Source organism: Phalacrocorax carbo, chromosome 4 (genome assembly GCF_963921805.1).
Source record: "Phalacrocorax carbo chromosome 4, bPhaCar2.1, whole genome shotgun sequence".
NCBI lineage: Eukaryota > Metazoa > Chordata > Aves > Suliformes > Phalacrocoracidae > Phalacrocorax > Phalacrocorax carbo.
The window spans coordinates 77545300-77572120 of NC_087516.1; the positions used below are offsets into that span (position 1 = coordinate 77545300).

Sequence of the window (26821 nt, forward strand, 5' to 3'; positions counted from 1 at the left end):
GACCGCTCTGTTAGACCTTAACTCCTGTTATTATCCACATTTAAACTGCAGGGGTGCTTTCTCAAGTACTGTTGCAGCCAGTTAACTAAGTGCATCTTAGTAGCCTACATAACCTTACCTAAGTAGCCTAGCAGCTAGGTTCAGTGGGATGGGACTCTGTCAAGCCTCCTCCGTCAAGAGTGGTTATGCTGCTGATGACTGCCTGGGAAAGGAATCTTCAGGAGCCTCCTGGGATCTCAGTGAGCTCCATGGCCAAAAGTTTGGATAATTACTTGATGTACGAGCTTTGGGTCATCATCACTTGACGGCCCGCGGCAGCATTGGTGCAAGGGGGCTGGAGGGATAGATGAAGTCCCCTCGCTGCCTCGTTTGTGCTGGGCACGGACCAGCGGCAGCGTGACCCACTGCAGGTGGCGTGAGTCTCTTCTCATGCATGTACCTACTGCACTATCTCTTTCATTTCCCTCTCAGTCTGAGCCAAAAATGACCAGAGGCTGCGTCGGTAGTTTCAGCTCCCACCTCGGCCATGTCCAGCCTCCGCCGGGGAGACACCAGCCAGCCACGCCGCGCGCTCCCTCAGGGGCGGCGCCCCGCGGCGGGAAGCCGTTTACCGACCGTCTCACTCCACCGGGGCGGGCCCGCGCTGCACGCTGATTGGCTGCCGCTCCCCGCTGGCCGCGACGGGCGGTGGAGGCGGCTGCCGCCGCCTCGAAGTTTGCCGCCGGGCGGAGCTGGTGGCGCGGTCCCCTCTGCCCCGTTGCATTCCTGCCTCCGCTTCTCCGCCCCGGGTCCCGCCTGGCTGCTTCACCCCCGCGCCCCGGCAGAGCGCTGGAGGGGCGGTGGTCCGGCGATGGCGGGGGGTGGGCGGCGGCGCTGCTGCTGCTGCTGCTGAGGAGGGAGCGGGGAGGACGGCGCCATGCAGTCCCTGAACATCACCCCGGAGCAGTTCGCGCAGCTCCTGCGGGACAACAATGTAACGCGGGAGCAGTTCATCGACCTCTACGGGCTGCAGCCCCTGGTGTACATCCCGGAGCTGCCGGGGCGCACCAAGGTGGCCTTCGTCCTTATCTGCGTGTTCATCTTCGTCCTGGCGCTCTTCGGCAACTGCCTGGTGCTCTACGTGGTGACCCGCAGCAAAGCCATGAGGACCGTCACCAACATCTTCATCTGCTCCCTGGCACTCAGTGACCTGCTCATCGCCTTCTTCTGCGTCCCCTTCACCATGCTGCAGAACATCTCCTCCAACTGGTTCGGCGGTGGGTGCAGGGGCCGGCAGTCCCGGGTCGTTACGGGCTCGCTGGAGGGAGGTGGTGTGTTTTTGGGGGTTCCGGCGGGGATCCCCGGTCGACGGGGCTGGTCCCCCGCCGAGGCGGAGGGCGCGGCCGCCCCGCTGTGAGGGGGCAGCTCTTCCCCGTCAGGGCAGCGGGATTCCCGCGCACCCCTGCGGAGCTCTTGGCCCTCCCGCAGGGCTTAAACTCTTCAGGCGTTCGTGGTCTTTAATGGCAGGACTGGGGCGCTATCTCCAGGTGTGCACCTCGGGTACCTCAGCCTGCTCTCAGCTGCTTTTCCGTAGAGTTAAATAACGGCTATGCCACCCCCCCCTCCCCCGGTTATGTTAAACCCAGCGCGCTTTCGCGCTTGTGTCTGTCAGAAGTTGCGGTATGTGTGTGAGAAACTATACGTTCTGCAGTGTTGATGAGGTAATCTTGTGATACTTTCTCTTTTTCCCCCCTCTTTCTAAGCAATTAAATCCGTCTGGCAAGTGAAATGCCACTTCGGCTTAAGTTCCTGTGGCAGCCGTCGTCTCGGAATCAGACCTCCTTAGCCTTTTGTGAGGAAAAAGAATGCGTCCTTGGAGAAATAAGGGAGTGAGGGAATGTGCAGAACTTACGTTGGAATGATGCATTATTTTCAAGGCATGCGTATATTGGGAATTATGTTGTATTCCCGTTGATGTGAAGGACCTTTGGACAAGGTGTCCCTGATGCCTAGAAAGAATTGCTTTTTTTCTTTTTTTTTTTACCATGTAACCCAGTTCCGAAGTAGTAAAGTAACAAAAAGACAAAGGTGAAGTAATGCTGTTGCAAATGGTATTTATCTTCATTTTCTTGGTCTTAAAACAGTGTTTGACAATTATTAAGTGGAAAAATAAAAGGGATGTTTTTGCAGAAAGTAGCAGACAACATCTTGTAAAATCACAAATTGAAATATTTTTCAGAATATTTCAATATGAACAGAAAGAATGTTCATAAAATGACACAGTTACATTTCAATGTCCGAGGCTTTCTGTGCTTCTATTGTTGGGAGACAATTAAGGTTATTTTCAGAACATGAAGATTTAATTCCAGTACATCCCACAGACTAGAATACGGGGTAGGAATTGACAGGTCAGAGGAGACTTGAAAAGCATTTGGATACCTAACCCAATGTGAAGTGGGCTTTACTTTTATCTGAAAAACAGGAACTTTCTGGGAGAAATTATGAGTACACCCCAGGGGGCTACTGATAGGAAGGACAACTGTTTTATTTTCTTATGAGCTGTCTTTGGAGGAGGTACCACTGTTTTAAGACAGTACAGATGTTGAACTCCAAAACTAATGAGGATGTGTAAATAGAAATAATGGAATAAGTTGATAGTTACACTGCTGTGCCTTCCTTCTAACTGTTATAGTTCCAGTTTTCCTTACTCAAAGAGTACAGCAGAAATTGACTGGTGGTATCAAGAGATCTCACATAAGGGTGAGAGGACTGAATTGAGTCGCTTTCCCTAAAGAGAAGAGGTGTGATTCTTTTCACATGTAAGACCCTGCTCTGTCAGCTTGACCATACATCTGACCAGAATCAACTAAAAGTTGGGTAGGATGGAGCCCCCACCTGAGCTGGGTTACAGCAGATCTGGCATAGGCATGTGGAAAAGTATGGGGAGAGTAAGTATGTTGCTATTCACCTTCTGCTACTGAGGATGCTTGATGAAAATCCAGAAGTAGTGAATGAGAAAGTTTGCAATAAATACCTTCAGATATTCAGCAGCTGGATACCTTAAAGTATACTGTTTTGGGGGTTTTATGGTACTTTTTGTCTACCCTCTTTGCTGCGCTAGAGCATCTTCAGTAGAAGGGGACCCATAGATCCCATTGACTTGAATAGCAGCTTTGTAGTCCTGGTAAACTAATTAGCTTTAACTAGCACAGTATTGGGAAGACATAACAGGTAACATAATTGATGGGTGTTACCCTTCGCAGGTTGGGGTGTGTGTGCCCGCATGAAGTAAAATTCGAGGAAGGAAAACAAATGAGATGTAAACTGATGGTGTCTCAAGGGTAACCGATTCTTGAGGCTTACACGTTGAAGCATGAATGGTCATTACAGTTATACTGCAAATCAGGACCTGCCAGTCTGGGAAGAGTCTTTTTCTTGCTAGCTTTACTGGTTTAATTTTCCTTTTGCCTTTCATTTTCTGGTCTGAAAAGGCTTATTCTTATCCACCTTAATGCAACATCTCTGAGTAGCGCAAGCTCGAACTCTGTTAAGAAAAAGGTTATTTGACTATGCAATAGATCCCTGTTGGGAAAAGTAGTGCATCCTGAGACACTTCATGCTAGAAATATCTTTTGGTTTCTGAGCATTTATTCACTTTATATCTCGGTTTAGCTACACTTGCATCACTAAAACAAGCATCTGTACTAGGTGATGTGAACTGAGACATGAGTATGGTTTTGTACTTGTTTTTGGTTTGGAACTGGTTCTCTATCTCCATGCTTGAATGTGTGTGTTTGTGTTTCTTTCTCTTCTTTTCCCCTTCAGAAACCCACAGCAGAATGGGAGAGGTGCGGGGAAAACTGCAAACACTCTAGACTGTAGAGGCAGAACATACAAACATAACAGCCACAGCTCCAGAGTAGCCGTTATCTTTTAAGGCATTATGGGATGCTGTTGGAAAGAACTAACTACTGTTTTGGTCCTCCTGAAGGGAGGTGTGAAACACTTTAATCCCAAAGGGTTGCAGGTGTGCATAGTTAACACAAGGACTCCAAAGACAGGTACAAAACCATACTCAGCACCAGGTCTTTTGCATCTGAAAATCAGGTCGGGGATGGAAAAGCACTCTTTGTTTGCTTCCTGCAGTGTGAGAGGTTATATGTCAGGATTGATCTACTTCTGTAAGAGCATGGTGGTTATTGTAGTTCTATCTGTAATGGTGAAATCTTGCCTTATTCTTCATTCTCAGTGCCCTGCTATTGTGTATTTTGGGGTATTTGCGTATGAGTAGGGTCAGGAATAAAACTCTTTATGAAGGCGGTTTGAGAAGGGATTATACAGTGAATGCCTCAGTAAAGGAAATAACAGGGTTAGTTTTTTATATATATATATAAAATACATTGGCAGAGTGTTTTGCTTAAAAGCAGCAAAACGATGCTAACAAAGAAACTTAGTCTACTCACACATTCGGTATAGGGAATTTCTTACTGCGAGTTGATATAGTGTAAACATTAAGCACAATGACTGATGTGAAATATTTGCTGTTGCATTAATCAGGCAAAGAAAGCAAGTTTTAGGATGCGGATAGAATAGTGTTTCATGTGATGTGGTGGTTATGTTCTTTTCCTTGGTAAAAATACCTGGCAATCTCTGCCTTGCATCAAGTGAACAGGACTGTTTGCCACATCCTGTTTTGTTCCCTGCTGGTGAGTCCCTTTCTCTCTTCAGAAAAGATGTGGATCTTTAAGCTCTATTTCTGCCCAGAATACCCACCTGTGCTACTTGTTGTTTGTACCACAGTTGCAGACAGTAGTTTACTGCGGTAGTCTTGTGTTCTAGTAGCAGTGCTGTGCTGCAGAGCTCTCCTGCATCTTTGCATGTGTTTTTACTCACTGATTGCTGCATTTTGGAATAAGCTGCTGATCCGAGTTTGTCTGAAGTCTGTGTTGCCTATTTGAGTGGTTTTGTTTTAAACCCACAGGCAGAGAAGCTGCGTGTGTCTTGGAGGGAGGGGGGGAGGAGGGTAGACTGGAATACCTTGATCAGCTAGCCCAACATGTGTGGTCCACACTTGCAAATTGCAGGATAGAAGGAATGGTGTGGGCTCCCATTTTGCATCTGTAAATAAATTATAGGCTATTTGAGGTCCATGCTCTAACTGCATGGGCTTGTGCCGTACGATTTTCTCAGCTGCTGTAGTTGACTGTAAACAGACTTAAACTACCACAGGTCTACAATAGAGTGCTAAACTCATACCTTTTTCTGGGCAGATGTATGTATAATGTTCTTTATCCTCTGTAGGTAACATGTGAGAGACTTGCACTTCGCAGATGGTAAACTACTAAGGACACAAAATGCTTGTGTAGCCAAGAATTGATAAAACAATACATTGTCCAAGTATGAAAGGCCATTAAGGGTATTATCTGTGTGTTGATGACTGACTTGTTTTCTGCCCTGAAGTTACAAAATATAAGAAAACTTACCTTGCTTGTATCAAGTGAGCTGGAGAGAACTGGTTTACAAGCCGTGATAGAGATTTTAGTGCAAGGGCTTGGTCAACAACATTTTAACAGAGGAATGAGGAATTTAAATTTGATCAGAGAATGGTTTTAGGATTTTGCCTTTGTTTGCCTGCCTAATAAAACAAAAATTGATCTTTTAAATGGGTGATGAAATGGCTCAATTGTAGTTACAGGCACAACATCTGATAATGAAGGCATGAAGCATTGTTTAAGGGAATATTAGAATATCATTTATATTTGCAGCCTTCTGAGTGTATTATCATTGGGGAAAACTAATCATTGCTTGAATAATCTATGCAGTTTTCAGCAGCACATAAGGAATACTTTTAGGAACCTCTTAGCTTCTTGAAAAAGAGAAGCAATTAGTTATTTTCATTCCCAGTATTCCTTTGCAAATTATTTCCTTTCCCAATTGGAAATGGTCAGTATTAAATGCTGTAGTACTGTCTTCACTAATGATCTATTGGAAATGTTTGCTGAAAGCCTTGCCTTGTAGGAGGTTAAACATTTTAAAATTTTGATGCATATTTAAGATATTAGGTAAAGTATTATTATTTGTGACTATTCAAAAAAGTCACATGTTTCTGTGCTGGGGGATGTAAGTGGAAAATGAGCAGGCAGAAAAGGATAGTTTTGCAGCGAGTCTTTCCAAGAAAAAAAAATGTTTTTAAACAGCCTTTAGAAAGTCTTTGTAAAATATTAATTGGATTCTTTCTGATTTAGGCATATTAGATGCCTAAAACTGCTTCTTAGATTGCAAAAGAACTGAAGCAAGACTCTGTTCTGAAAGATTCAGTGTAGCCGCAGCCCCACCTCCCAAATGTGAACCAGAATTTGAGAAATAAAGTTTTCCTGGTGCCTAGTTTTAGCACAAGAAGACATCAGTGCTGGGTTCATATCAGAATGCTTAATTTCCTGGATCTGTGTTTATCTCTGCATTTGGAGGCATTATATAGGTGTTGTGTATTTTGTGCAGTATAGTATAAAGTGTTCCAGGTACCTCAAAGACCTGGCATAAGTCTGGCTGTGTGTTTTGCATTAGGAAGCAGCAAGCAGCATCCTTTTTTCCCAAGCTCCATCTCTCTAGACTTTGGCTCATTTAGTGTTCGTTAATCACCTTAGGTAGCTGGTGTCCACACAAATTTTGGAGACTGGCTCAAGAACGTAAACCTCAGTTTAAGTGAGGATCTAGCCAGACTTTTTGTACGAATCAAGCTAAACATTGTTTTCAGGAGTAAGTCAGTGATTGCATGAATCCTGGATTTTTATTGTTGTGTCCAGATTCTGATTTAGGGGCAAGGGGAGCACCTTCTGTTCTGAAAGCGGCTGGTTAACTCAAGGGTCGGATGCACATAAGCAGGCAATAGAAGAGGATTTTTGGTTTTGAAGTTGCTCTCACTTTTTAATCCTGTAGATTCTGCTTACCAGGTGATCTATTATTGTGAAGCCTGAGAGGAAATCTAATTTGGGTCAATTAACAGTAATACGTGGGGAAGCAGAGTAGTCCATGTAGGCTGCTTTATCTTCTGAGAGTCAGTGACTAGGACTGGGAGGGCAAGGATGTGAGGTTGCTGTGTTGTATGGGCTTTAGCTGCCAAATCCTGCTAGAACTGTGTATTCTGCCTGCCTTTTTTGCTTGCTTCGTCTCCCCCCTCCGCTTTTATTAATGATCTAAAGACAGTAGGGGCTTAAGATAAATAATTAGTAGTAACATAACAAGATTGTCAGCTTGGGAAAAAAGTGAACGATCGAGTTTCTCTTACATTGCTTCACTTGACACTGAAGGTCGCCTTAGTAATTAATGATTTAAATCAGCAGCTAAGAAACATTGGTTTATAAATTTTAGTGTTGTTTGGAATCTGTACTTCATAGCTATGTTTCTAGAAAGGGATTGCATCTCTCCAGTTGATCATTAAAGTGTGAGGTGTCTGTTTATTTAGAGAGTTCTTTTACAAGGTAGGAGACTACTTTTTGGTAAGTAAGAGGATATTTTAAATAGATGCATGTATTAAGTTTTTTCCCTTAGGGAAACTTTAATAATCACTGTTTTCTAATGTAATTTATCATATGATTGTAATTTATTCACTATTTGTGAAGTTGGATACTTGTTGATTGCTGATCCCGCTGTGAGCCACAAGGTCAGATTAGAGACATTCTGAGTTTGTTTCCAATCAGCATTATTCTGTGGTTCTCCAGTTCTCTTCTGTGCTTGGTAAGACTGACTGAGACAACTCTGCGAGGCCATGCTGGGGCCCTGTAGCCTGCAAGTATCTGAGGGAACAGGGCGATAGAATCAAGACTTTGGACATTAGGCAGCTAAATCCCAAAGAATAAAATGACAGTTGGACTTCCATAAAGGACTTCTGAAGTCCTTTCAGTAATTTTATTCCAATTCAACAACAATAAGCTTTTTGTTAGGGCTTGTGGACTTGGAGACAGTGTTTTGAAACAATCTACTGAAGAGTTCATCTTACAGATGTTCTGTTTCAGAATATCCCTGGAATAACCAGTGTGGTCACTCTGAGCTTTTTAGTATTCTGAAATAATAGTTTCAGGTTGTCTTTTTCCTTTTTCTCTGTGCTGCCCCAAGCCAACTGCCAGCATTCTGAAACAGTTATCTTAATTAAAAAGAAATTATTCCCATTTTCCGTGTGTACAAAAGCTGATAGTGCCTGTGCTAGTGTGTGATTTCACCCAGCTGTGTCTAATGACAAACATCCCGTTTCTCATTTCTGGAAGTGCTACTGTCACTTCTCTGTCCAGTTCAGTAGGATCAATCTGTAGACATCATATAGATTCTTCCTTTTATGAACTTTTAAATTTATTTATGTATAGCTTAGGCAATCACTTACTGTGCATTTGTCTTGAAAGAGATGAAATAAGAAGTGTCTTCAGCGTTTTCTTGGGATTCAGCTAAAGGGATAGTGGTAGTCCGTGCTCTTTGCCAGTGTAGTAATTGGGAAGAAAATGAGAAGATATCGGTAAAAGGCAATAAAAATCTGGGAATTTGGGAGTTACTACCTGATAAACTCAGATATTCTGCTTGCTCTTTGAATAGTTGGGCACAAGCTGGAAATTCCACCAGACCCATATAACTTCAGTGAAAGTCGCTGTCTCATTTTGTTTCTTAAGTAGAGTAATAGAGTGATACTTCTTTGCTTCCTAAGAACACCCTGGAATGCTGGGACTTCACTGAAGGAATAGTGCATAACAGGAAAACCCCTATAATGGAGTTCAAGTGGACTTGACTTTATTTAACTCTGACTTTTTTTCAAACTGTAAGAAACAGCACATGGTGAAAGTTTGTTTTGTTTTGTTTTTTTTTTTCCACAGCTTCAGCACTCGAACTTGTTTCTTCAGTGAAACAGGAATGTAAACATCTTTCATGCACAAATTTTGCTTTCTGTTCTTGTTATTTGTGTCAGGAGTCACTTCTACCTTAGTGAAGAAAAAACTTGAAACGGCTAGTGGAAACTCTTATTTTGACTCAAAGGAGTAGGAATTGGATTTGACCGAAGATCACTTTCTCTGCTTTACTCATGGCAGTAAGCCAGGGAATGTGTGCTGTAGCCTCTTCTTTGGTTGTATTCACCATTTGCCATGTGCAAAGAAGGTATGATTTGAGCTTGCTTTTGTCATCTCACTACAGAAGTTTCAACACACTGGTTGAAGAATTATAAATTTGACTGAGTGGGTCTGGTGCTTACATGTGTGGCTCGTACTGCATGGGTTGTAGTGAGAAACTGATGAGATGCTGAATTAAGATATTGGCTGTGTTTCATGAGGGATTTACTTTGTCCTTACTGAAGCCAAGGAAGAAGTGGAGGGAAATTTATTGTATAAAATGCTGTTGATGCCAGATGTCAAGATGCCTTGTCTTGCTTGTTCTGAGCAAGAAAACCCTGGCAAAAATACATACTGGATGAGAAACAGGCATGCAGCTCAGTGCGTCTTTGTCCGTTCAGTTCCTACTGATGATGCTAAGATTTCATTCAAGTAGCTTGAAACTGGGCTGCATGGTGTATTTTTATTCTGCTTTAAGCCAGATCTCTGTGCATATTCATGGTGCTGCTTGTGTTGAATATGTACTTGAAAGGTGCTTGACTTCCAGCCTTTGCCCTTAGCCCTACCCTTCCCTTTCTGGAGCCACAGAAAAAGTGATTTTTTTTGACAGCTAGAATTGCTAAGACCAGTAGCAAACCAATTCTTTCGTGTAAACTATAGTGTCTTTTAGCCTGGCGTAGCAGACAGAACTTTCCCTATTCCTTGTTCCCTTCATGGAGGTCAGGATTATGTTTTGATAGTTTCTTGTTTGTTTTCTTTCTTTTTTTTCTATGCTTTTATTGCTTAAGGTGTCTGTAGCATCTTTAAGCTTGACTTACAATTGGATCAGATATTCCTTCAGCTATTTTGAGTTTACGGATTAGATCTGGGTAAAGTGTAATTAATGATCAAGTAAGGGAAATAAGCCCAGCTGTTTCTGAAATTTGTAGCTGTTACTGAATGGTAAGCATGTGAGGGAACTGTGAGAATGTGGGCATACAAAATTATGCCCAGAAATATGGTCAGAAAATGAGTAAATGAGAGGTAGGTTGGGAAGGGCATTGACATCAGTTTTGAGTAATTTACACCACTGTTTCTAAGATAGTTGGGTCTTGAGGATGAGTAATGAAGCATGACTAATGTGCTAAGAATTGAATATGGACTTTTGGGAAGCTATAGCAGCGATGAAATCTGATCTGTGCTAGCTGTGCATAAATACAGTGGGAACATATACAACTGTGAAAATGCAGGCAGGAAGTTGTATTTAATTTGGACAGTGTCATTAATATGATGTGTTAATCAGGAAAGAAGGAGACTTGGAGAATGGAAAGATGATAGAGGTTGAATTTCTCTTCTTATGTTACACCTCTTAGAGGACTCCTGTATATATATTGCTTGGCAGAATGATGCATTAAGTGCCAAAGTATACTAAGAGGTATTTAAATGAGCAGAAGGAATGTCTTTGCAACTGCAGAAAATGTAAACTTTTAAACAGGTAACACTAAGACCTTCACAAAACTGGAGAGTAATCTGCCAAGGTAAAAAGATAATAAATATCCCTGTAACTTGGCACATATAAGAACAGGTAATGGAAGACTTGGTCAAAAGTGAAATAGGAATAAGTCTGACTGATACGGAGCAAACGAAAATATGTCCTTAGAAGTCTTGGTTTTGCAGGTATAGTGTGTACAGTGGGAGAATGACTACTGAAAGCTGCTTCAATAATTGACTTACTCTTAGATTTATTTTAACAGCTAAACTCATATGAGTCCATTCTTTTTGCATAATAGTACTTTAGTAATGAAGTCTAGTATTAATAGCTTTTTCATGAACTAGAACAGTTGCATATCTTACTTTCTGACTATTGCAGGTGCCTTCGCTTGCAAGATGGTACCATTTGTTCAGTCCACTGCTATTGTAACTGAGATTCTTACCATGACCTGCATTGCTGTGGAAAGACACCAGGGAATTGTGCATCCACTAAAAATGAAATGGCAGTACACCAATAAAAGAGCTTTCACGATGCTTGGTAAGATCTTAGGCATCTCCAGTAATCATGTGTATAGAGAAGTAATCTTCAGTGCAGATGGTGTGACAGAACAGGAGGTGCTAATATGACCAGTGATCCCAAGGTAGAGCTAATAATTAGTCTGGTAACGACTATAAAATAGCTCAAGGATAGTGCCTCTATGTATAGTAATTACTAGCCAAAACCCTGACAATAAATATCGAATCTGAAGTCAAAGATTTACTTAACCAAGACTGATAAATCTTTGGCAGCCTTTTTTCTTCTTTTGTTCTTTTTAAGAAACGTTCAAAATATACAAGCAATGCTAAAGCGGTGTCACACCTGTAAACGATCCTTCCATTTTAACACAAAAAGAAGGTACATAATGTTGCTTGTGCAAATTAAGTTGCCTTTACACATGAATACCAATAAATGAAGGTAGTTTGAGAGACGGAAAACTGATAAGAAAAGAGCATGCTGTTATTGATGTCAATGTTGACTGATGTATGCCTCATATAGAAAACTTTGTTCTTTATTTAAATTGTCTATTTTGCTTGACTTTTTAAAGATGAAGATGTTAAACTGTTCATACCAAAACTTATGCTGCTTGTTGTACAAAGTATTAAAAAATGTATTTGCTTACAGGCATAGTCTGGCTGCTGGCAGTTATTGTTGGGTCACCTATGTGGCATGTGCAGCGGCTTGAGGTATGTTAGGTGAAATGGGAATTTACATTTTAAACTAGGTCCTTGCTGGACATTTTTGTACCTTTAGCAATGAAATTGAATAAACTCCTAAGAAATGAGCGTGGGATAAAAGAAGTGGAGCTTTTGTTCTGTGTGCCAGCATGAGAGAGGCTATTTATCAAACATATAAAATTATAAGTGTTCCTTTTCCAGGTTAAGTATAGGAGGCCCGCCCACCTTGGTAAAGACCAGTGATAACTGTCTTTGGCAGGATAGATGACATGTCATGATCCCGAGCCCCTTGTCCTCCCTACATACTATTGCCCTCTTATCTAAGCTTTTATTGCCCTCCACTGTTCCAGTGGGGTTTGGCTCCTGCCTTAGATAAAGAAGAAGAATCAGTTTATTTACAAGTCATTAACACATTTACAATACATTAAAGCATCAAGATCTTACAGCAGTTCATGCCTCACTAAGCTTTAGGACTTGCATGCCCTGCAAAAAGGACTACAGCACAGACTAGTCATGTCTACCCTCCCCAGTTATGTCAGAGCAGTGATTACATCTATGACATCCACTGTGGCTTCCTTTTGGTTTGTAGGTGCACCGGCACACAGCAGTGTAGGGCTTGGATTACTGTTTCAGGATGACATACTCTTCCCTGAGGTTTGGAAGAACTGTCTAGTTTAAAATGTAATTAGGTACACAATATAGTTTAAGGAGTGTTACCGTACATTTTTGGAGGGGGGGGAAAAAAGGCATGTCAGAATCTGCTGCTTGGGAGTCTGAATGTTGAAAAAAAATTGACTAATATGTGAGCTTTCTATACACCTATCTTTGCTTGCAAAATGTTTAGCCAAGGTCTCCTTTGAAAATCCTTGTTAAAAAACAAAAGTTTTGAGGAGCAGTGCAAATCAGAGCATCTCCTGACCTCTCTTTGTCAACTTGGATCAACCCAACACTTGATGTGGAAGAGTGCTTGGAAGAATTTTGTCACTCTGAAAAGTCTCTTTGTTGAATTTCGGTTGTTGTATTAAGAGCAAAGAATGTTTGTGCTTGGTTTTTACACTCCTGATAAACACTGTAGTGACTCATCTCCTTTACACTTGTTACAGGTTAAATATGATTTTCTATATGAAAAAGTGTATGTTTGTTGCCTGGAAGAATGGTCCAGTCCGATTTATCAGAAGATATATACGACCATTATTCTTGTTATACTATTCCTTCTTCCACTGATGTTGATGCTTTTTTTGTACACTAAAATTGGCTATGAACTCTGGATTAAGAAACGAGTGGGAGATGCTTCAGTTCTTCAAACCATTCATGGGAGTGAAATGTCTAAAATATCAAGGTTTGTAAAGTAAAATACAGTTGGAAATTTGACTTCTAGAAAGCTTGTTTTTTTCCCTGACTATTCTTAAACCAATGCAAAAAAGAAAAAAAAATCTGCCTTATGCGTGGGGAAGTCTACAAGCATAGACCAGATTTTTAAAGCTAGCTAGCTAGGAACAGCTCTGCTCATTGAGGAGAGCATTACCTTGAGTATTGACTGTAAAGAGAATACTGACAAGCAGCTTAAAGAAAAATTATTCCTTAGGCACTTTATTAGATAAATATTTAAGGAAGCCGACCCTTGTAAATCAAAACTGAAAGAGTGTGCACTCTCACAGGAGTTAAAGCGACATGTAATCTTCGGGCTACTGCTCAGCTTATTTTCCTGTGGTGGGGAGAAGATCTAGTAGCTGCTGCCAGTGAAGTGCTGCTTCTTTAGCTCAACTGAGAGATCCATCCTGGGATCTATGAATGCAGTTATATGCATTGTGTATCAGTTTGGGGGTGATGATAAATTAATGTATACCTTGAGTCTGTGAGATATTACAGTGGGAGCAGGTGGTGTGTTGCTTGCTCTTATTGCAGCACTTCACCTACCAGTAAAGGCTGAATGTTGCAGGTGTAGTTTCACTTATTCTCTGTGTAATCAGGTGCTGCAGGCATGGTCAGTGGTCCCAGATCTAGGAAGGGACTCCTGTTTTTTGAGCTATTAATGGAATTTCCTGTGGTTTTTTCCCCTCCCATCTCCTACTATTAGAATTGCATCTGCCTGAGTAGAGTGAAAATGCCTTGCAAGGTATGTTAAGTGCATTGCTTTCCCAAAAGAAAGAAATAAAAGGTGTTAATTGATGTACTACATTTATATGATGCTGCATTTTTTAGTTTCAAAGGGAATTGTGTACTTCTGAGCACTCTGCCAGGGTTTTATTTGCATCTGCAACCATCAGAACACATGTACAGATTTAACTTGAAGAGACACTTCAAACCACCAGTCAATTCTTAGTGATTCAGTATGGAATGTCTTGATGCAATTTCAGGAAGAAGAAGCGAGCAATTGTTATGATGGTGACAGTGGTGTTTCTCTTTGCAGTCTGTTGGGCCCCTTTCCATGTGATTCACATGATGATAGAATTCAGTGAGTATCTGCCATGTGTTTTACAATAAAGCCTTTCTTAGTGGTTTTTTTTTTCTTTTTGGTAATGGAAGTACAGGTTGTGAAAAGCTTGGCTATAGAATATCTTCTGCTAGCAAAGGCTAATGTTGTGCTTAGAAATCCTGGATCACTATCTTGTAACAGAGATATGTAGCTGACAACAAATTAATTACTCTGAAGTTAATAAGTGATAGATCCGCAGTGCTCATGGAAAATGAACACATGTCAAAAAAACTCTTATCAGATGTAGCATTTGGGAGATACCTTATATCTGAGATACGTTGTGTGTCAGTCAGATCTCTTCTTCCCTGCTGTATGAATAATAAAAAAAGATAACCTTTGTGTCTTGCTGTAAACTCTACTCAACTTTGTCGCAGGGTGGGTGGGAGGGACCCTAAACCCTCTACCAGCTCTTTTAGAATGTAAGCTCCTTAGAAAGGAGATTGTCATTGTTCCTCAATTTGTATAGCATGTAATCCAGTCCTGAAAAGGAGGTTTGCTAGGCCTTACAAGACTCAAGAAAAAGCAAGGCTTCACTATTAGGGTGGTGAGCATATCTTTGTAGATTCTTTTTCTTTCTATGTGTGTCATGCTACCCTCATTTGCTGAAAGGTCAAAAGTACGTGGCTGGAAGCTGCAAGTTATTTCCAAGTATAAAACCTCTTGAGCAAGTAACTTGTTAATTAAAATTAAATTTTAATTTAATGTGTGACAACTTCTATTTGCATCTGCTTAAGTTGTCATAATGCTTTGAGTTAAACTGCTGTGAAATATTTATCCCTTCCCTTGGCCTGGTTTTAATGAGGTAGGCTGGAAATATAAATACTGGCCATCATAGTGATAATACCCAGTGAATTCAGCTGAACTTTTTCAGTGTTCTGGACTGGATATTCACTTGGAAATGCCCTCAATGCTTGTTATCTTTGCTTTTTGCTATTTGCCCTATTCTCAGGGGTCTTACACTGTTCGTCTCCCAACTCCTGCGTGGGTACTGGGATAGCGTGTGGGACTATGCAGCAGGCTATGTGTAGGAACAAGATGAAGCTTTCAGTAGTTGTTGTACTCTACTTGCCAAAGGCAGTAGCTGTTTCTCTTCTATCTCAAATAAGGTTGTAGCAGATAAATCAGTAGTCCTGCAGCCAGGCAGCTGAACCAAATGATATTTATGCCTGGGCAGAATCAGAAGTACAGAAGCTGTTACTATTATACTTGCCTGGCTTGTCCCATGTTAAAGTTGCCTATAACACTCCATGAACCATGTGCTCTCTTTTCATTGCTAATTTCAGGAATTATTTCAGGTGCTCCGAGGCCTTTATTTTACTTGCCATGTAAACCTTTGTAGTGCTTATCCAAAGCTTAGTCGCTGAGTACTTGAATTCAAGGAATTCAGTCCTCTGATCTCATTGATTAAAGAGTGAAAGATGTGACCAAGATACTTTTTAACCTCCATGAGCTCCTCTGCGTCAGCACACAGAAAGTAGCCGTGTATGGCCAGTGAGAACACAGGAATTGTTATTAAAGTACTTACACATTTGATGTGGACATGAAAGACAGAGCCAGAACAACTTGAATAAACAAGGCCTATACTTAGTTTTCTGTTGCTTGGCCATTGAGCAATTTTTTTGGCTCATAAATTGCCTCTTTTGAATGGCTCTGTCTTTACTTGCATGTACATAAAGCAGAGTTTTGTGGTAGATCTTGGGCTTTCCTTGCTGATGAAAGGCTGTTGCTAATATTAAGAATCTCCAGCAAGGATTTTTGTTAATTTTAAACAAAACCTTCTAATGCCAGACTGGATAAAAATAGGCTAAATAGTAGCTATTTGTGCCATTCTGTGCTTACAGCGCATTTCCTTTTTCCTTTATAGGTAATTTTGAAAAGGAGTATGATGATGTGACGGTCAAAATGATCTTTGCAATCGTCCAGATTATAGGATTCTTCAATTCTATTTGCAACCCTATTGTGTATGCTTTCATGAATGAAAACTTCAAGAAAAATTTTTTGTCTGCCATCTGCTTCTGCATTGTCAAGGAAAATGCCTCACCAACCAGGCACCTTGGGAGCTCAGGGATTACTATGAGGCAGCAAAAGGCAAGTCTTTCTCAAAGAGATCCAACTGACTCAGACGAAGCCAGGAGGGAGGCATTCAGTGATGGCAACATTGAAGTCAAGTTCTGCGATCAGCCAGCTGCGAAAAGGAATTTGAAAAGCCACCTTGCCTTATTCAGCTCTGAGCTTACCGTGCATTCTGCATTAGGAAATGGACAGTAGCATCACAAAGGTTTTGAGAATGGAAAAAGTATTCTCTTTATATAACTTTGAATAGGCCATTTAAAATAGTTTTCTACTTTGCATGCTGAAATGAGGGGAAAAATATTTTGTGGATTATTATAATGTTGGGATAATGGTTGAGAAAATAATATACTTTATAACGGTGAGGAGTAAAACTTTGGAAAACAGTATTACTGTATGATTTCCAGAAAAAAAACCAACTCTTTTTTTTTTTTCTTCCTAAGCTAATTTAGGGCTTGTTTGCCCTCTGCTTTAGGTAAGCTGAACAACTATTGCTTGCTCTGTTTATTCTGTGTCTGGATGGTGGCATATGGCCGGATCATACACAGCTGAAAGCCAGAAGACAGGAACTGTGGGGAAAGCGCACACTTTTTTGGATGACTTGCAAGTCTGGCATGGGTCTAACGTCTATTCTCTGCAGCTCTGAGGACAGAGCTAGCCAGAATTTGGCTCTGAAGAGATTAAACATTGCATGCAAATTCAGATTTTATTAATGAGAATCATATTAGAAATTAACAATGCATGCATAATTAATGTGCTGTTTTTACAGGTTAATTCTTGGGTACAAATTTAAGTGCCAGCATACTGCCCTGTAAACTGTGTTGCTCTGCTGAAAAATGTGGAAGTTGGAAAAGTGCTGTACAAGGGTGAGCAGATGCTGGAGGTGTGGCCTATAAACACTGAGTTTAACGTATAATTGTGCTTGGATATGTAACTTATGGGTTGAAAGTGTGGTGTTGCCAATTTCTGGAGGGATATAAAGGCCAGATCCAGAGCCTGTTAGGACTCTACAGAAGACTTTCCATTAACTATCACAGTCTTTTGACCACACACTTCTCTGAAGACATGCACTATTTTTTTTGTCTCTCCATCATCTTCAGAGTGGATTAAGTACTGTCTAAGAACAGGGCAAGTGTTCTACTGTTTTGAGGCTTCACAGTGAATTCCAGGCTTGAAATCCATATAAATTCTAAACATTTTTGCTCTCAGTGAGTCAAACCGAAAAATTGTAAGAGAATGCTTACAAGTGTGGGGTTGGGAGAAAAGTGTGATCTAGAATGGTACGCTGTCATCTGATCCCATAAATGAGGCTTTGAAATACATAACGTGCAACTCCAGCGGAGGTTAGGCTAGATCCTTCAATAGCAGTTTTAAGGTTGGTGCTCTCTTCTGTCACCTCTTGCCTCCCCTAAGGGACCTTGGTACTCCCCTGACAGTGAATTTTAAGATTCTGTTACATTGCTACTTTACATTTCATAGTAAATGAAAACTTAGGCTAAATTACGCTTGTATAGATTGGAAGTAATCTGATCCTTCTGTAATGTTTATAAATTTTCATTGGAAAAGGCATTCTGATGCTGGTTTGTAACATACTCTTCATTTACATATATACTATTTATATTCTATCTGATCTACTCCCATGCAATGACTTGTCCTGACAGCCAGGAATTAAGAGCACTCCTATTTACATAAGCATATGTATTAGATAAAATAACAATTTTGGAGAGCTCTGTCTTGGTAGAACAACATGGGTGAGGTCAGGTTCTGCTTTAGACAGTCATGCAGGCATGACCTTGTGCATTACCTTCGAATAATGCTGTAAGCAACAGCAACGATTTTTGCCTGCACTTACAACTGTGATTTCCTTTGAAGGCCATTTCTGTCTTCTTTGTAGACAGGGGTCTTTTACTAAAATTTTTCAGTCCTGGAGAATAGGGGCTAATGGTGGCTTTTTGCAGTAGTTTTCCTCAGTTGGTGTCAAGTTTATCTGGCTGATGATGAGAACTGTGTGTTTTGACAGATTCTGTAACTGAAAAACCAGTTATTTTAAGCTTTTTATTTATTTGCACTGCTAATTTCAATGACAGATTTTAATGAGTGTTTAATGAACTTCCAAGTATTCTATATTTTTGTTTTGTCTTATCTGTTTCTACTAGTGTCTCATAAAATGTTATGGCAGCAAGTAACTGTTGTATTAGTTTTTTCATTAAAATTCCTTTTTGGCATTGCTGGTGCTATTTGGCACTAGGAGCATCTGCTGTAAACTTAATTCTCTGAGTCTCTCTTTGTTTAAAGTTTCATATCAGCTTATATGGGCTGTTTTTTGTGATGAGATTCCAGTCCTGTTACAGGTGCCAGCCGTTACTGTAATCCTGAGAGATGTGATTTAAAGGACTTCACAGAATAAGGTGAGAGAGGGGAGCAAAAACTTCCAGTCTCTTGGTAGGAGAGAAGTGTTAAATGTTTCAGTACAGATATATGTGGCTACGGTTAGATTAAATACAAACCAAACTACTAAAGACAGTTCTTGCACTGTCCTTAATAGTAACTATATTATTTGTGCATTTTTGCCACAATAGTTTTCTCAGAGCCGGCTAATCTTGTGAGAAGCCCTAGCTGCAGGGAATAGAAAACCCTTTATTAACTTAAATAGAACCAAGATTTTGCCCATGCGCTTTTTTTAATATGTCAGAGCTTCAGCTTTGATTTAACTAACAAAACAAATTGTTCCATTAAATCAGGTCAGTTGTCAGTCCTGGCTACTAGCATGTCTCTTGCAATGACTCATGTCATGTGTATCTGAGCGTGTGGCTGTAACTGAGTACTTCAAACCAGTGACAGCTGGTTGCTGTGGTAAGAACAGCCCTTCTGTCCTCCCAGCTTGCCTGCTTATTCCCATCTTATATGAACGGAATTGCATGGTGAATCTGATCAGAAAAATTTTTGGCTAATGATTTTACTGGAGAACAAAGAAGATAACCACGCTCATTTTCCCTAAACTGAGAATATTTATCAAAACTTGTGTTCTTTGAGGAAAAATGCTTCCTCAAAAAAGTTTCTTTCTAATATCTTAGTTACTAATCACTTACTTCTTTGACTTTGATCAAATTTAAGAGAAACTTATTTTATTCTCAGCTGTAAGGGACTAAGCCTTAAAGTTATGATGATATGATGCCAGGAGCTGGTGTGTGGATGACAACAGGAGCCTGAAAGGACACATTCAACTGAACAGAGACTCTGGAAATTTGAATACACCAGGAAAAAGTGTCAGATGTGTGGTCTTGCTCAACTGAAGTCAGGAGAATATAACCAAGGAAAACAGTGAGTAGAAAGGCGCAAATCCTCTCAGTAACTGGCTGTAGCAGTGCATCTGCTACAGATTTCCCATTCTTTGGGAGGGGAAAAGAAAAAAGTGAGTTTTCCTGGCAGAGTTCTTTTATTGTTTTGGAGGGGAGGAATTAGTTTCAGAGGACATCTGATGGATTCATTTGTGGGTATGGTTTTTAAGCTTTAGAAATAGGTACTGGGCTGTAATACTTTGATGAATAGACAGGGAACTATGCTTTTATTGAGCAGACTTGATGCTGGTATGGGCTAACACAGTGCTATGCAGGCACTGAAGATGATGAACAACTAAACAGAGAACTTGCATTTCCCCTGTAGTGTTGACAATGTTTTCATAAGACATTTGTGCTATTGAGTGAGGGGTGTGTTTTTCTGCAGACCAGGTGTCCATTTGAAGTTTCATCGTTTCGTTCTGTTTTCAGGTAGGCTTTGTTCCCTAAACAAGGATAACAAGTAGTAGCAGAGAAGATGGTCTATCTCAGTCTGGCAGTGTGTGCTTAGAACATCCTCAGCCAAATTCCCAATAAAAACCAAGATCCAGAGGTGATCATTTAGCTCTTTAAGACCTTGGGTTATGGTTAGCATTTTGAGGAGTACTGCCTAGTCTTTGCAAAGTGAGTTTATGTAAAAATGCTTGTACATCAACTGTAAATCTGCAAGTTGCTTGTTCTCGGTCAAGAAGCAAAAACCTCTCTTGCAATGCTAGTTTGCTCTGGTAGAACACTCATGAGAAGTGATCTGTTTGGAGGGAATGGTAGTGGTGGTGAGGATTTAGAAGGGAGCGTGCCATAAAGGGAGATGCTGGAGGGAAAGGTGAACAGGTGCTTGAAGGCTGATGGCATGAGCAAAGCAGAGACAGGCTGTTGAAAAGCACATGTAAGTAGGTGTAAACCCTTGTCCAGGGTTCAGCTGCCTGAGGCTCGGTTGTGAAGAACAGATGGAAGTCCTTTGCTTAGCTTTGCTGAAAAAGTTGATTTGAGAGTACATGTTGTAAAGCCATGTAATAAAACAACTACTTTTTTGTTGCTTCTAAGATAGTAATAGCAACTCATGTAGATGAGAAAAGTTCAAACTGAGGCTTGAGGGGAAAGATTTTCTGGAGAGTTAAAAGATAGCAATTAAAGTATTGAATATCAGCCTATTCCAAGGAATAATGGGAGGCAGCCTTGCTCCATGTCTCTCATGATTGCCAAGCCAGCAGAGATGTGTGATGTGCCTACATCAAGGGGGTACGTATATAAATTCTCAGCTTGGCAATGTGTTAGTCCTGTCTATATTCCGATTACATGATTAGCTAATACGTAATGGTTGTATATGCTGCTTGCAGAGGCTTTGAGTATGGTAGAAGCTCTTTAAATGGGTCATCTGCTAGAGAGGAAGGGAAACCTGAAAGATGAGAATACGCAAAGAGTGTTGAAGATAAGTACTAGATTATTATTGCCCATTAAAAAAGGAGTAAGTAGATGAAAGGGTTTAGTAGAGCTGGTAACTTAGAGAGATGGGATAGGAAGATCAGCTTCCTGTGGAACACAAAGCTTTCTACAAAAAACTCTTATTTCCTTACATTTTCTATTTTTTTTTCTCAAAGCAGAAACTTCTGCTTATTTCTCATTCTTTGGAAAAATAATCTTAAAACCTTTGCCCCAAATATCATCCATTTCTATCACTTGCTGGTGAAAAATGGGAAAACCTCAACTTGAAACGTTTCCACAAAAAAAAAGAGCTATTTCAAGCCATATCAAAAGAAACAACTTCAGAGATTCAGTAATGTATACAAGTATTTGCATGGGTTTTTTTGAAGCAGCCCTATGTAGCTGGACAGCAGAAGCACTCTGTGTGTGTGTTTGGCGTGAGGGGGAGGCTTGGAGATACTGAGCAGAACTTTAATTCTTGGTTTTTCTCTAGACTGCTCTCATTCACAAAGGTACCCAGATTAAGGTAAGAATGTAAAAATTCCAGGTGCCTGTATAAGTCCCTTCCCTCCTTCAAAAGGAAGAAATCATTCATCTGCCTCTTTGTTTTTGCAGTCCTCATGTACTCATTCCTATATAATTGCTGATCTATAGAGTTATCACTTTCAGGCTTAAATTCCGTGTCAGTCCATCCATTTCTTACCTTGCCTCGCAGAGCAATAGATCTCCTGTTAGCATAGCCAGACTACTATATGCTACATATCTCACTGGCCTATAACCTTTCTGGTCCCGTTGCACAGCGGCTTTGCTGTGTTCTCTTTGATTTTTTGTTTGTTTTGTTTTGATATACTCCAAGTTAGCCTCCTATAAGTTTGCTTTGATACCTGGTTCTGCTAATGATTTTTTAATTCCTTTTACATCTATATATCTAGCTGTTTGTGCTATCGCTGATCAAGCAGTTCCTGTAGGTGTGATGTTTTTTCCCAGTTCTTACTAGGAAAATATTATGTGACTTTGAAAACAGTGTATCTTTGAATTTTTCACTGTTGTGAATTTTTGTCTATTTCTATTTGTATGGTGGTAACAGTGAAAATAGAAGTTAAATACAAAGTTACCATGAAGCAATCATATTTAAAATACTGTCTCACCACTTTCTGATACAAGCTTATAGGGTGCCTCTAAGAGGTTTGCTTGGGAATACGTGTAAGCAGTGTAGCTCACTGGGCTCAGTTGATGTTTGTGGAATATGGTCAGTTTATGAAAGGGACCCTCTCTTAAAAAGATGTAATTTGCTTACATTGAAAGACCTTTTTTAGATCAGCACTCTTTTCTTACACATTTTTTTAAGTTTCTGGTTGAAATCTCTTCATAGCTTTCTAGGTTTTGTTTGCTTTTTCCAATGGTGGCACTCATTTTTTCTAAATTAATCACACCACGGTTTCTCAAGAGTCTGTCTTGTCAGGTAAGTTTACTGTTCCCTTGCTCATGGTCCTTTTCTCCTCTATCTCTAATCTTTTCTAAATGTGCACGATTAAATAGAATGCAACATTTCAGCTGAGGCTTTAACAGTGCTTCATGGAATTAATATTAGTCTTTCCTGACAGCTATACCTTTGTTTGCTCTGTTTGCCAGAATAAAAGTGCCTTTGGATGCTTAACTTTCTCCTTGTGCAAAACTCAGTGTCTGAGTGTAAATGTGTACTTTCATGCCTCTTTATAAACTCAAAATTCTGGTTTTCAGACTTGAGATGATTTTTCCTACATCTTAAACTTAGAGCTTTAATCACATTCAATTTCTTATTTAGACCATCTTTCACCCCTGCCCCCTAGCAAAGCCTTAATTAAAACATTTAAAAATTAAGGCAAAATGCCCACAATTCTCTTGTATGTCTTAGAAATATGTGAGAAGGATTTCAGGCTTTTTCAGTGCACTTGTAGCCAATTTGTAAATCCCTTTCATTTTCCCATCTGAAATAGGTGTTATTGCTACGTGTATTTATGCCACCTTGGTAAATACTCTAATGTATGTACATATAAATGTTACAGACCAGATGTAGTTTTCTAGTAGTATCACAGGTGCACTGTTTTGTTTTAAATTTCTGCTTCAACAGTTTGAGAAAAAATTCTGCAAGATGGAACTGTATTTTCCAGTGCTGAAGAATGAATTCTTGGCTGAATAAATGTGCTGGTTTTGGCTGGGGGCAAAGTTAATTTCCTTTGTAGTAGCTAGTATGGGGCTGTGGTTTGGATTTCTGCTAGAACCAGTGCTGACAACCATGGGATGTTTTCCTTACCGCTGAGGAGGGTTACACAGAGCCAAGGCCTTTTCTGCCCCTCACCCCACCCCACCAGCAGGGGGCTGGGAGTGCACAAGGGGTTGGGAGGGGACACGGCTGGGACGGTGACCTCAGCTGACCCCAGGGATGTCCCACACCACATGGCATCATGCTCAGCACATAGAGCTGGGGGAAGGGGGGACGTTTGGAGTGATGGCGTTTGTCTTCCCAAGTCACTGTTACACGTGATGGAGCCCTCCTGTCGTGGGGATGGCTGAGCCCCTGCCTGACCAGGGGAAGGAGGGAATTAATTCCTTGGTTTGCTTTGCTTGCATGAGTGGCTTTTGCTTCACCTATTAAACTGTCTTTATCTCAACCCGTGAGTTTTCTCACTTAAAAGTGAGAAATTTTTCTCACTCTTCTGATTCTCTCCTCTACCCCAATGGGGGGTAGTGAGCAAGTGGCTGTGGGGGACTTAGTTGCTGGCTGGGGTTAAACCATGGCAATAAAAAAAGCAGAAGTGCATTAACTTAAGTATCTATGCCACTGGAGAGGGAAAGAGTTTGAATGTTTGGCTTTTTGTTGTTTTCTTTTTAATTGTTGTGCAAGCCAGTCTTTTTGCAGGCAGGTATTTGCTGATGAATTTACAATAGAAATAATTTGTGAACAGTATTTCCTACTCAGAAATAGCAAATAGTTACAACTATTTTAGGAAAAATAATTCCATTTGTAAAAGGAAAAGGTCAATAGATTAAGAATTTTTTTTTTAACATAACTTTGCTTCTTGTTTACCTTTGAAGACTGTACTCATCTGGGATTCTTCCTGATGGACTTCCTGAAGCTTTGAGTCCATCTAGCAAAGTTGGTCTTGGTCATACTGCAGTGAACCTTTTTATATTATGAATATTTAAGGTATTATTTACTTTGCTGACACCTCCGAGAGCTGACTGATTTAAATCCTTACTGCAGTGATTATCATAAGAAGTGTTTGCTTCAGAGGTCAAGTTTGAGAGGGTGAGAAAGGGGCCTGAAGGCTTCTTAAATTTTCACAAAAGGGCAATTTGTAAACTTACGTCTCTGCTTACCAATATCCAGGGAACTTGGCCTCTGCTGATGCACAGTCAGGACCAAAATTCCTGCTGATTTCAGAACAAAGAGTAGAATTTAAGAATAACAGAAACTCCAGTATAAAACCTGAATGACTACAGTTTGCAGCACAGGCTGAAGTAAAGCATTCAACAGAGGTGGGATGAAAGGCTAGCAGTATGAATACTGGGAAGGTTATCGGTCATGTTGGAACTTACATGCTTTCTGCTGTGGAGCAGATTTGATTTCAAGTCAGGTGGAGGAGGGGGGGTATAACTGGTAAGATAGGTGTCCTAGTGAGTATATACTGAGTTGGGGTCTAGAAGGAGGCAGTCTCTTTGCATGGGAATGTGTACCCATTATGAAATGTCTGTGTAAATAGAATTGGGTAATAAATTAAAAAACAATACAACAACAAAATAAACTCTGTGGTACTGTGACAGATTTGCTTTACAAATCAGCTTTAACAAGTGTATGAATTGCCTGCTCTTCATTTTCAGTGTCTTTCCCTGATGTCCAGATGCTGCTGTGAAGAGTGAGAAAGCTGCTAACTGGACCGTGTTGGATTTGCTCAGTGAAGAGGCTGAATTATAGTTCTCAATTCGTATGAGGGCTACTTTCTGTACTCTGCTTTTTGATACTCCAGTGACATACCCAGGAACCTTGCGCTTTTAGAGTCAAAGACCTCTGCACTTATCTATTGCTTAAGATCACTCTTTCCTAACAATGAACTTCGTTTAGTGGGAAGTCGAGATTTGACTTCTGCCTTTTGCCTGGCTTCTTTTCCTGCCTCATCAGTCTGTTTTACTTTTTCATTTAGTCTCTGTCCTTTTTCTTTTTTCTATTACTTTCCCTGAAGCAATTTCTTGAGTTCCCTGTGACCCCCTGGTCTCTTTTATACAGATTAGAATAACCAGGCAATGAGTTTTGATGATTAACCAAACAAGTCCTGTGGTTTAGAATTTGTATTCCATCAAGGCTGACTAGCAGATTTAAGAAATGCATTTCCAGCCCTTATTTCAGGCTGTCTGCACCCTTGGGAAGACCTTGCCCTCTGTACTGGTTACATTTGGCTTGCATATGGTAAGAAAACTTGGCAATTATTGAGACACCTACCCTTATCTAACAAAAGGTTTGCATGTGTTAGGAGAGCTGGGGATCCACCAAGAGGAGTGCATGCAGCTGTCGGGCAGACACTTGGCAGCAGGCCTGGGTGCAGCTGCAGTCACAGCGAAGGTGGTGAGATGGGGCAGCGTGGAGACATGTGCAGCGATGCATGACATGGGCTGAGCCAGGGAGCACTGGCAGAGTTGTGAAGGCCCCTGTGGTAAAATAGATCAGCTCCACTTAACATTGTTGGCATCAATAAGAGATGTATTTTGCCTTTCCATCTGGCCCATGGAGTACATGAAGAAAACGTAGCTTGCATCAGCTCAGGCTTCCAGGTGCTTATTAACGCTCTCTTCCTTGTAGTTTGTGTGTAGCATTATTTCTGAATATGACTTGATATATTTCGATTGACATTCTATTTCTAATGCCACTTATTGACATGTTTCTGTTTACATATTCTAATTCTTTGGCTTTATATCTTCCTATTTCCTAGGAAGTAAGGCTCTCAATGATGCGTGCCAGCTGCACTGGGAGAGTGGATTTTTTTTTTTTCTTGCTTGCTTCAGATAACAAGTGTGGATGTCCATCTTGATTGTGCAGTTGGCAGCTGGACTGTGGCTTATAAAAAGGTCCAGTAACTTTCTTCTGGGAGTCTGTAAAGTACGCTCTGTGTAGTGCTTTGTGTGTGTGTATGTGTGACAACAGAAATGTAATGTTCTTATGCTTCTCACCTCTGGCCTCTAACATATGGTTTCCATAGGCACATCTGTTAAGCACGGGACTTAGCTATTATTAGGATTGGTCCATATCTGAAGAGTTTAAAGACCATGCAATCTGAGAATGAATAGCTAGAAAATATATAGCTTCTCCATGGCTAAAATATAAAAATATATACTATTAAATATCGTATTAGAACTGTTGTGAGTCAGACTTGAATTTTGAAGAGCAGATTTGTGGCAAAATTGACTGAAAAATCCCTGCCTACTGCAGCTTCGTATGGTTGTGCAGTGGCCTTGCTCAGTCTGTAGATGGCACTGTTGCTGCGCACAAAAACCCATCTTGCACTTGCTCTTCCAGTCACTCCTAAGAGAATTGTTATCCTACAGGCTTTTGAAAGCATGTATTTGATGATAGTATTTGGTGAGGGTTTGATAAAGCTCCCCTCTCCTTCGAATTAGTGTTAGGAAGAAACATGGAGAGAGGTGTTGCCTCCCCCCCTTGTGTGATGGTGCTTTTAAAAACGTTGGTTACGCAGCTCTTTTTCTCTGATAGTGCTAATAAAGACTGGGTCTCTTAT

General features: G+C 40.7%; 1 protein-coding gene across 2 annotated transcripts; it reads left to right on the forward strand.

Annotated features, from left to right (window-relative positions):
* Positions 1-914: 914 nt before the first annotated feature.
* QRFPR (pyroglutamylated RFamide peptide receptor) lies at positions 915-19614 on the forward strand. 2 transcript variants are annotated; one of them, XM_064450523.1, is made up of 7 exons: positions 915-1256; positions 10915-11073; positions 11698-11759; positions 12854-13089; positions 14108-14205; positions 16091-18704; positions 19432-19614. In XM_064450523.1, exons 1-6 carry the CDS (start codon positions 917-919, stop codon positions 16492-16494), a joined length of 1299 nt encoding a protein of 432 aa, XP_064306593.1. In that variant the 5' UTR covers positions 915-916; the 3' UTR covers positions 16495-18704; positions 19432-19614. The 2 variants fall into 2 exon arrangements, with proteins under 2 accessions (XP_064306593.1, XP_064306594.1); XM_064450524.1 differs by lacking the exon at positions 19432-19614 and having other exon boundaries at positions 14161-14205; positions 16091-16181.
* Positions 19615-26821: the final 7207 nt, after the last annotated feature.

Bases quoted from the DNA above. Each gene is read 5' to 3' on its own strand.
- QRFPR (XM_064450523.1), top strand. From the start codon at position 917: ATGCAGTCCCTGAACATCACCCCGGAGCAGTTCGCGCAGCTCCTGCGG. The intron at 1,257-10,914 runs GTGGGTGCAGGG...TGACTATTGCAG, and splicing joins CTCCTCCAACTGGTTCGGCG to GTGCCTTCGCTTGCAAGATG. The intron at 14,206-16,090 runs GTGAGTATCTGC...TTTCCTTTATAG, and splicing joins TCACATGATGATAGAATTCA to GTAATTTTGAAAAGGAGTAT.